General features: G+C 36.8%; 1 protein-coding gene across 1 annotated transcript in view; it reads right to left on the bottom strand.

The window, feature by feature from the left end:
- Positions 1-11,015, bottom strand: part of myo10l1 (myosin X, like 1) — a 77,304-nt gene that overhangs the window by 19,955 nt on the left and 46,334 nt on the right. The window contains exons 4-21 of the mRNA XM_079840032.1: positions 10,700-10,887; positions 9,236-9,370; positions 9,019-9,157; positions 7,675-7,759; positions 7,434-7,540; positions 7,194-7,323; positions 6,658-6,776; positions 5,309-5,455; positions 5,105-5,205; positions 2,319-2,385; positions 2,070-2,162; positions 1,914-1,982; positions 1,696-1,778; positions 1,491-1,599; positions 1,197-1,277; positions 952-1,076; positions 739-868; positions 265-366 (exon numbers count right to left, since the gene is read on the bottom strand). Of these exons, the coding sequence (XP_079696158.1) occupies positions 265-366; positions 739-868; positions 952-1,076; positions 1,197-1,277; positions 1,491-1,599; positions 1,696-1,778; positions 1,914-1,982; positions 2,070-2,162; positions 2,319-2,385; positions 5,105-5,205; positions 5,309-5,455; positions 6,658-6,776; positions 7,194-7,323; positions 7,434-7,540; positions 7,675-7,759; positions 9,019-9,157; positions 9,236-9,370; positions 10,700-10,887 (2,010 nt within the window). The remainder of the gene's footprint in view (positions 1-264; positions 367-738; positions 869-951; positions 1,077-1,196; positions 1,278-1,490; positions 1,600-1,695; positions 1,779-1,913; positions 1,983-2,069; positions 2,163-2,318; positions 2,386-5,104; positions 5,206-5,308; positions 5,456-6,657; positions 6,777-7,193; positions 7,324-7,433; positions 7,541-7,674; positions 7,760-9,018; positions 9,158-9,235; positions 9,371-10,699; positions 10,888-11,015) is intronic.

The following is an 11,015-nucleotide window of genomic DNA, read 5'->3' as shown; positions in this document are numbered from 1 at the left end:
GGTCGAATACGTTTTCAACTACCTCTGGAAGTGGTCGATAGTGGAGAAGCTCAAAACTTTTAGACCCAATTTACACCTGTATATAGAGTCATCCACTTGTGATCCAATCGACCAAAGCGCATCTTAATATCAAGCTTAACAGGGCAGAGTGCATTACATGTCCAAATCTAAAAGGATATTCAATTAAATGTTGTTTATTGAAATGTTTTGGAAACTATACAAATGCAATCTAAGGTAATCTGTGCAATAATACACACACCTTGCTGTATATCTCAGAAGATAGGCTCGTATGATCAGTCCAGCTTTGCTTCGCACTTCATCTCTCTGCTTCTCCAGCTTCTGTTCTAAAGATTCCTTTAGGAACACCTAGAGAACAAAAGTTATCACAGGTTAGTGCTATCAAACATAACACAAGTGAAAATGTGCCTCCCGTTAATACTTCACAGTCGGATATCTTTCCATGGTTACACTTTATTTTAAGGCGTCATTGTTACAGTAATTATATATTTAAGCTCTGAGTAATATTAATTAACTACATGTACTTACTATAGGGTTAGGGTAGGATTAGTGTTTGGTTGAGGGTTAGTTGCATGTAATTATGCATAATTTACTGTTATTACTATGGTAAGTACATGTAACATATGAAACAAGGACACTGTAAAATAAACTGTTACCCTTTCCATTATTTGAAAAGAGATACAAGCACAGTTATAGAGGAAGACGTCAAAAGTCACTCACCTTGGTCTTTCCAAACTGCCACTCCTTCTTGGTCCTGTCATGGAGTGTCAGCAAATCTGTGCTTATCTTTTTCTCATCTACATTGGAAGCAACAGATGCCTTTTCCCTCTCCTTGAGAATGATCTTATACCTGATGTACACAAAATCATAAACATCTCCCAGAAAACACAAGCCAACAAAAACTCATGCGTCTGTATTTGTTTTAGCACTTACCTGGTGAAGAAGTCTTTAAAGGTGCGTCTGACAGGGAATCCAGCTCTGCGAATCTTCACTGTCTCCAACATGCCAGAGTACCGCAACTGATTCAGAACCACATCTGGGTCAAACTTGTTTGGGTTCTATAGAAAAGATAAAATCAAAAACAAAAAACATAAAAAAAATGTATGATGTGTGTGGAATAACATGTCACAATTTATCTTTTAAATTGCATTCTCATTGGTTGATGTGACTGCTTTAACCTTTTCCATGTTGGGTTTGATGCAACGCACAAAGAAGGGGTTGGATACACTGAGAGTGGCCATTAGAGAATGAAGAGAGTCCTGAAGGGCAGAAGAGACAACCAATGAAATGTCTAAAAGTCGGAAGGGACTGCAGGCAAAATGTGAATAAGACAGGCTTAACTGACTAGAGAATTTGCCCCTGATTTTTTAAACAGTAAAAATCGGAATGCTTTGAAAGATGCAGCATTTTAACATGTAACATTTTTGGTCTATTATTAAGATGAAAGTCTTTATATGAAAGCTATATCTCACTCTGAACTGAGAGCTGACAGTGGGCTTTTTTCTGGCCGTGCCCATCTTCAAGGTCTCCTCATTGTTTCTGCTGCTCACTTGCTCAAACAGGTCATAGATGAAATCCAATCTGCACACACACAGAATCACTCACAGGTTAAACTGCACAAGAACAAAATACCTCAGTGCATGTGTGAGTTTGTGAATTTTTGTGTTTGTGCCTTACCTACTATCCTTCAGCATGTTCAGTATATCATCTCTAAATGTGTCTCTGTTCTTCTCTAAAACCCCCCTCACATCATATAAGACCTATAAAAATGAAGACAAAAATAAAACAAAGATAAAAATGGAAGACAGGCAGACTTTACTGACTGACAGACAAATAGATAGATAGATAGATAGATATACAGATAGACAAACAGACAGAAAGACAGACATATATACCTCTCCAGCATAGTGCTTTATTCCAAACTGATGGTCTGCCAGTCTGGGTTTTACATAGTATGGATTAGTCTGGAAAAACAACCTCATTTGTGAGTTTATTCATGTTATGATTGGTTGAATTGTGTTATGTCCTTGTATGATGCGAATATAACTCACAGAGTGTCTGCCATGCAGTTTCTCCAGCAGGGTGAAGTCAGTGCCTTTGGGAAATCGGCTCTCCTCATTAACCAGAGCTAACATGCCCAGTTTCTGTACAAACACAACATTAGATAAGTGTTAATTTACACAAAAATGAAAACTTCTTCTATTGTAATAATCAAATTGAACTTTGATTGAATTAATGTATAAATAGTCATTACTAAATTAAACCGAATTGTTCCCAACAGATAACCATGTTTGGTTTACCTTCTCAATCAGATCAAGACATTCTGCATTGTCCATCCAATCAATGGCTTCCCAGTGAATCCCCTCCCTGTATGACAGAATTCATTAGTTATAGTATTCAAAATCTTTTAAAATGCTTAAATTGCATTTGTAATAACTTTTCATGTGATCTGGTACTTAAGAGATACAATAGACATGTAAGAATTGACCAAATCGATGTGGATGGTGTTGAAATTCTACAGCAGGCGATGATATCTCAGATCATTATCTAGTCTTGTGTACACTCCATATAGCCAAGGCTGCAACACCATCTCCCTGTTAAATGGTAGAATTATCACCTCTACCACTAAAGATTTCTTTATAAATCCGTTTCAACTCCTCCTACTCGATGTTGCAACATAAACTATTGACTATCTCTCTTTCCCAGCACTTTGGACAAGGTTTCTCCTTTGCGCTTAAAGAAGATGAAGGAAAATAGTCTGATGCACACATAACAAGCACACTCACGCCCGAAAAATGGAGAGCAGCTGGAAGTTGTACATTGTGCTGTGTGGCTCTTCCTTTCCAATTGGTGAAGTCGAGTGTGACAATACCATTCAGCCAGAACCCTCCCAGTCCACTCACTCACTCAGGATGCCATCAAACCCCAACACAGTTTGAGAATCTGTTCCAGAGAGTGAAATTCCCAAGCCTGTTCCATTGGGTGAAATTCCCAAGTCCTTCCCAGTGAGGGAAGATCCCGAAGTCCATTCCAGTGAGAGAAATCCCAGAGTCTGTTCAAGTGAGAGAAGTTCCTGAGTCTGTTCCAGTGAGAGAAATCCCTGAGTCTGTTCCAGTGAAGAGAGATATTCTTAAGTCTGTTCCAGTGAGAGAAATGTCAGAGTCTAATCCAATGAGAGATATTCCCGAGTCTGTTCCAGTGAGAGAAATTCCAGAGCTAAGCCCAGAGTGCAGCACTGACCATAATGGCTCTTAGGTTTCACTGTTACTCTGATGATACTCAGCTCTACATTTCTTCACGCCCTAATGAAACATACCTATTCACAAAATTTACAGAATGCTTAGTTGAATGAAAAAAATGGGATGACTAGTAATGTCCTACTATTTAACTATGAAAAAACAGAGGTTTTAATTATTTGACCAAAAACCTCAGCACATAATAACCTAGAATACTGTCTAACACTTGATGGCTGCTCTGTCATGTCTTTGTCGTCAATTAGGAACCTGGGTGTGCTCTTTCATACAAATCTTTCATTTGAAAGCAACATTTCTAGCATCTGTAAAACAGCATTTTTCCATCTTAAAAATATATTTAAATCACAACATATGCTTTCAGTGCCAAATGCAGAAAAGTTAGTTCATGCTTTCATGACCTCAAGGCTAGATTATTGTAATGCTCTTCTGGGTGGTTACCCTGCATGCTTAATAAACTAACTCCAGCTGGTCAAAAATGCAGCAGCTAGAGTTCTTACTAGAACAATGAAGTATGACCACATTATCGCGGTTCTGTCAACACTGCATTAGCTGGCTCCCTATTGAACATCACAATCATTTTAAAATCTTGATAATCTAAGCTTACTTACAAAGCACTAAATTGTTTAGCTCCTCAGTACTTGAGCGAGCTCTTAATGAAATGTAGTCCTTCGCATCTATTGCCGAGTGGATAATAATAATCAAAATGACTGTGGGCAGTTAATTCCTTTACCTATTTAGCACCCAACCTCTGGAACAGTCTTCCTAGCATTGTTCGGGAAGCAGACACACTCTGTCAGTTTAAATTTAGACTAAAGACTCATCTCTTTACCCTGGCATACACATAACACATTATCACATTTCCATTCAAATCCGTTAAAGGATTGTTAGGCTGCATAAATTAAGTCAGCCGGGACCGGAAAAACTTCGCATAAAAGCAGATGTACTTGTTACATCGTCAAAAGAATGGCATCTACGCTAATATTAGTCTGTCTCATCCTTATCCAGAGGTTACCGTAGTCAGCTGGATCCGTGTTGTATTCAGATCAGATGGTAGACCTGCACCCAGATACAACCTCATCGCAGCCCTGAATGTCAGCAGAGACTGCGTCTACTAGAACAATCCCTGCACAGATCCTCAGCAAAGACCACAAGAACCAGACAAGTCCTCTGCGCAGACCTATGACCAGCTTTGTCTCCACACTGGTGAGATGAATCCAATCTTCAAGCAAAAGGAACTGGATGAAATATTTTAAATGCTACTGATCCACAATCTGATTTCTGAATTGTGATGCAGCGTGAATCATAACCACACCATGTTTGTTTGTTGGCCATCGGAGAACCTGGTTTCTCCCAAGGTTTTTTTCTATATTTCTGTCACCTGAAAGAGTTTTGGTCCCTTGCCACTGTCGCCTCTGGCTTGCTTAGTTGGGGACACATAATATTCAGCAATATTACTGATTTGACTGCACTGACACTAGTGGATGAGAACTCAACTTAGCTGGATGATGACAACACTGTTTTCTGCAGAGCTGCTTTATAGCTACAGTAAATTGAAGTCATTTCATAATTGATGTACCTTACACAGTTATTAAACAGAAATGAATCAACACTGAACTGATTTTAACTGAATAATGACTGTTTACTATTGTCTTTTTAGAATTGCTTTACAGCAGTTGAATTCTGTTTGCATCATTTAATCGTTTTTTTTCCCTCCTAATTATCACTGTAACGCTACTTTAAAACAATCTGTATTGTATAAAGCACTACATAAATAAAGGTGACTTGACTTGACCAAACTTACATTTCATGCACTCACGGTTGTCAGTCTTTACCTGTTGTATTCCAGTTGCTCCAGAGAGAAAATATGTTTGTTGAAATATTCTTGCAGTTTCTCATTAGCATAATTAATGTTGAACTGCTCAAAACGGTTCACCTTCAGAACACAAGAAACACTTGTGTAAGATATTAGTAAAAATATTATTTTGTGTATATAATATATACTATAATACTATCTGTGTGAATGAACATGTGATCACCTCAAAGTTCTCAAAACCAAAGATGTCCAGGATTCCAATAGACTTGAAATTATCTTTGCCCTTTATCTTCTGATTTATTCGCATGATGATCCACGAGAAGCATTGAGAATAAAGCGCCATGGCAACTGAATCCCGGGAATCTATCGCCTGTCAATCAAAAATCAGAAAAGAAAATGGGCAAGTGGAGACAGAAGAGAATAAAGAAAATAATTGTCAAACTATTCAAGTTTTAATTTTTCTTATAAAAGCATATCATTACGAGAAAGTATATATATATCAGTGGCGATCGGTGACTTTTTTACTCGGGTATGCTGGGTGACGCATTATGTCAAAAATGCACCTGCACGTTGGATGGGTTAGACAAAGTGTTAGCTGCTCAGTTGCTTACTCTCATTACACATAGCAACACAGCTAAAAGTTTCCTAATATATTTGACCATTTATTGACAGTAGTCTACATTTACCTGTTCATGCCTTCACAAGCACCCGTAAAAGCTGTTGAGTTGTGTTTGAGTTGAGCAGGCACGGCGCGTGGAAGGTGCGTTTGCAAAATATGCTGTATTTTTGTAATTCCGCTAGGTTTAATAAACTAAATGCTTTACTTTTAAACATTACAGCGCATCAGCTGAGGACACACTCTACAGTCTATGGGACACACATCTAAATTAGAGACAACAAATTAGAAACACCATGGCAGGTGTCAATTTACATGTATGCCAGAAGTGTTTTTTTTATTTTATTTTTTTTATTAAGAATTGAAAATAAGTAAGCTATAATATAATAAACATTAGTAGTCTATTATAAATTAAATATAAGTAAAATATCATTAGAATAAATGTAACTGTAATAAAAATATAAACAACACAGACTACAATTAACAGCCTCGAATAGTTATAGGTCTGCTTACAGTAGGTCTGTCTTTAATAGTTAACAGTTTTCATTACTTTTTTCAAATAAATTTCCCTATGGAGAAAAAAAATACTATGCATTTTTTTTCACCTGATTCAGTCTATTCAGTTTTGTATCAAACACAATGTGATTTTCGGTGATTGGGATCTGGCAGTAACAGCACATTTCTCTTGGACGAGCAATCCGCTCACAGCTCACCCTGCTAATGAAATCCGGCATATGCCAGCAAACCAATGAGAACGCGGGACAGTGATGACGATACATAACAACAGAGCGAGTTGCCAAAGCTGCTGTGGATCCACATACCCGGAACTACAGATTTGAAGAAAATTACGGTCGTTTGGCAAATAAATAAAGGACAGAGAGTTAAATACGTATTACTAACATTTATAATATCATGTAAGCTTTATGGTACAAACAAGGTAATTGTAGTGATTGTACCTGTTCCACTGTGAGTGGAGAGCAGATCTCTTCTCCTCTGAGGATCATGGAACGCTGGGTAAGAACCTCAGACAACTGAAAACTGTCCAGACCCAGGAGCTCGCTCACATTAGTGATAACTACAGAAAGTAGAGAAGAGAATTACTAACAAACACATATTAGCGATGTCTATGTAAGGGATAATCCATGGATAGGTGTGCATTTCATGGTTTTAATGCACTACATGAAGGCAAAAAAACACCCAACGTAAATCGAAGGGTTGCCGGTTATTTTTGTCAGCTACAACTTTAGCATTCTGCACGCTTTAAATCAGACACAAAGATAATGTAGTGTGGCAAGATTACATTTATTTGATTGAATTATAACATTTATTTCAATAAATTATCGAGAATGAGAGAGAAAAAGAGAGATGTGCGTGTGAATTATCTGCCTCTATGTAGTACCTCAACTAGCAATAAACCTGAGTTCAATTACTTCAAAAAACAGCAATGTTACCACCTTGTTGCTGAGTAAAAGAGATGAATGACATCTCTCACCCTGTTTGGTGGTGATCTGCGCGCCCCCTGCTGTCATGAACTCCACATTGCCAAGTTGCAGAACTCCAGACAGCAGTTTAAACATATCTCTGATCTCTTCCTCTGTGAACTCCATGACCTTCAGAGCCTCCTGAAAACAAAAAGAGAAAGAGAGAATGACTCATGCTGCTCTTAGTTTTTTTTTTACTTTAAAAATGTGTACTATCAGATTAACAAAAATCAATTAGATTTTTTTAATACCATGACGTCATCAAAATGCTGCTTGTCATCGAGACTGCGGTCCTTCACACATCCTGACTGACTCAGGTAGTGAAATAACTCAGGCGAGTCTTCTAGAAAATATGTCTCTATAAACAGAGGGACATATCTACTCATTCAGTCTGTCAACATGCGTGTATATTTTAGTTAATATTATTATGCTAGCATCATCTACGTTATGTGTAAATGCATGTGTGTTTATATGCATTGTGTATTTGTTCACCCTTTTGGTTTTTGCTGGCCCCAGCTAGCAAAGCATAAAATATGTGGTAGTTTCTCTCCCCTGGATTCTGCCTTACCACTCGATTCTGGAACACAGATCAGATCACAGATGATAAGTGGGCGAGAATCTCACTTTGGCAGACACTGTTTCTCTGCAAAATGGGGGAGTGATTCTGCCTTTGACAAGATATCCAGAGCCAAATCATATTAGCAGTGACAATGGTTGGATTTATACTGTGAACAGTTGATTACAGAAGATTGATTTCTGGTATGTAGGGGTGAGTCACACAGCTGAGGGCAATGTTACCTTTTCAAGCAAATCTGAAGGGGCAAGAATTAAGGGAAATACAGTTGCATCAAAAAGCAGCTTGTAGTAAACTGTACTGTGAAAAGTATGGAGGAAAACAAATGCCAATTACTATTAGTCACTTCTATGGCAAAAAAATGTGGGGGGGAAAAGAAAGAAGTTATAACAACTGAACTACACCTGGCAAAAATTATAATGTTTGAAGTGCAACATTCTGCTGTATTTCAGTAAAAATGAATGGATTACTATGGTAACTGGAATTTGTTTTACCTAATATGTGGACAGGAAAAAGAAGTACACTTAAGTATACTAATTTACTTTAAAAGATGACTTAAGTATGAACCGAATGTAATGTTTTCTTACACTTAATTGTATTAAATAAAAATAAAAATATATTATAGTTTTATATTATATATTTTATATTATATATTATAGTTAATTTATATTAACCCAATTAGATAGGACTTATATACCTCTTTATATGTAATTTCCTTAGTATTGTTGTTGAAATATGATTAAAGTTTACTGCCCGATGTACTGACAAACAGTGATGTACTTTAATTTTTATTTTAACATATAATGTATTTAAATACATTTTTAATTACACATTTGTAATGATGAAGTTGCAATTTAATACATTTAAAATGTTAACTTTAAATGTAAGACTGAATAACAGTAAAACGTGTGCTTTAGTATGTTAGTCAACACATAAAAGTGTACAGTACTTTTTTAAAGCAAGGAAAAATATTAAAACAATTTAAAATGTACTTTAGGGTAAAACTTAATTTGACATTAAAACATTAATTTGACATTAAAGTGCACTTTTTAATGTATACTTAAGTGTCACAAAAAATAATCATGAAAGTTTACTCTCTTTAAGTATACTTAAGTGGCCTTTTATTTCAGTAATATTATCTGCAAGTAGAGTTTTTTTAAGTACAATAACAAGTGTACATTCAATACAATTAAGGGTACGGTACCATCTGTAAAGGTCAAGATGTCTCTGTATACAAAAACTATGTTTTAATGCATGTGTACAATGAGGAGGATACAGTCGACGATACATCCTCCATGGATGTTCCCGCTTTGAGAGAAATGAAGCTGAATGAATTTCCCAAAACGACTAGAGTTGTTGTTGTAGACTGTTTTGGCATTTCCAAATGCTTCCATGATGGGGCTGCACAAGAAAGAAAAGTATAAAGGTTGTGCATTTGTCTGTGCATATGAAAGTGTTTAGGCTGTGTATTTCATTTACCTGCTCTGTACGATGGCTTGCTCCACGCGTGTGCTCTTCTCTGTAGGCGGTGTCCCGGCAGAGTTTTGGCTCATGACAGACAGGAACTGCAGCAGTAGTTTGGTGCTTTCTGTTTTCCCAGCTCCACTTTCACCACTGTTAAACACATGCATACGCACATTCATTTATGACCTTCACTGACATGTGTGTTACCCTGATTGAATTTGCAATGCTGTGACATCTGATAGCAATTTGTGGCAAAAGTCTAAACCACAACTGCTCAAACTCAGCCTTTAGGTTTAACACAAATGAGATTAGTACACTGAGATAATATCTAAAAATGGATCTCCATCAGTTTCCAGTCAGGCCAAAAGCATTCCAGACCTTCCTCACATTACCTACATGCTTTAAAACAAGCTAAAACATCACTGAATTTGTCCAGTTAGAAGTGATGGAGTGTGAAAACCCTTGCGGTTTTGTTTCAGGTTTGTGATTGCCCCGCCCATGAATTACTTCAATTTGCAGTCCATTTGGTATACCTGTCGCTGTGGTTCAGACGCGCCAACTAAGCCAACAGGGGACTTTGGTTTGGGACATCGTTTGTGTTGTGTTTTGCTTGTTTTTTTCTTAGCACTTATAACACATATACCGTATTACACTTTAAGCCATACACTGCATTACACACTGATGTTTACAGAAACATTATTTGCTTGAATTGTTTTGTTCTATTATTGGAGAGAATTTTATTTTTGTGATTAATAAAGCTTTATCTTTTGAGCTTAAAATTTGGTCTACATGTGTTTGTTTTTTCTGCTTTCCCTTGAGCCAGGGGTTGTAACAAGATATCTTCTGAGAACACAAGGGCGAACAGATGATATATATTCATGTTTTTTCTAAACTAAGTGTATGGAAGTTATTCAGAAAGTATACAAAAATACAGTAAAATGTTGTTGCTGGATGTCTGATAATTATATATACAATAATAACTAGGCCTGAACAAACAAACACATTTTTTTATTATGGTTACATCTGCCACGATTAGTGAAAAGTATCGATTACAGCATTATGTTCATATTTACTTCCATTGCATCAGAGATGTTCAAACGAGTCACTGTGCAGAACAAATCTGCTCAAAACCTCATAGATTTTGCTCAGCTCAAGATTTGGTCTAGATTTGGATTGGAAAGATTTAAAACTTTATGATTCTAGTTATCATTCTAGTTACCATTCTTGGTGTGAACGAGCCCTCACACTTGCACACCGATTCTGATTTGATTCTCCATGGTTTTAATCATATTACTGCATTTAACAAATGTTTTTAAAAAAGGCAGACAAAGAATGCTTCGTTAAGTCATTCATTCTAGACATTGAAAAAATACAATCATGAGCACATTTGACATAGAATCTATTATTTATTTTCATGCTTGTTCTGCAGATTTGCCTGCTTGACTAAATAAAAAAAAATGTTTGCAGGGCTTATATTACCTGATCAGGACACATTGGCTATCATGCCTCTTCCATAAGCAGCGGTAACACTCATTGCAAACAGCAAAGATATGTGGCGGAAGCTCGCCCAAATGATGCTGACTGTACAGTTCCACTGCGGAGAGATCGTACAGCCCTCCAATCTGCTTATAAGGATTCACAGCCGCCAAGATAGAACCTATGTTAGTCTGAGAGACAGAGAAAGAGTTAAGTTAAGGACTATTGAAAGCCAGCAAATAGTAAAATTTTGAGACAAATGTACACCTTTATGATCAGTGCACTTTTTAGTTTATATCCACAAATAAAGCGAAATCTA

The sequence above is a fragment of the Gobio gobio genome, assembly GCF_949357685.1.
Source record: "Gobio gobio genome assembly, chromosome: 17".
Taxonomy (NCBI): Eukaryota; Metazoa; Chordata; class Actinopteri; order Cypriniformes; family Gobionidae; genus Gobio; species Gobio gobio.
The sequence above is the reverse complement of the archived record's forward strand: the minus strand, read 5'-3'. Positions and strand labels throughout refer to the sequence as shown.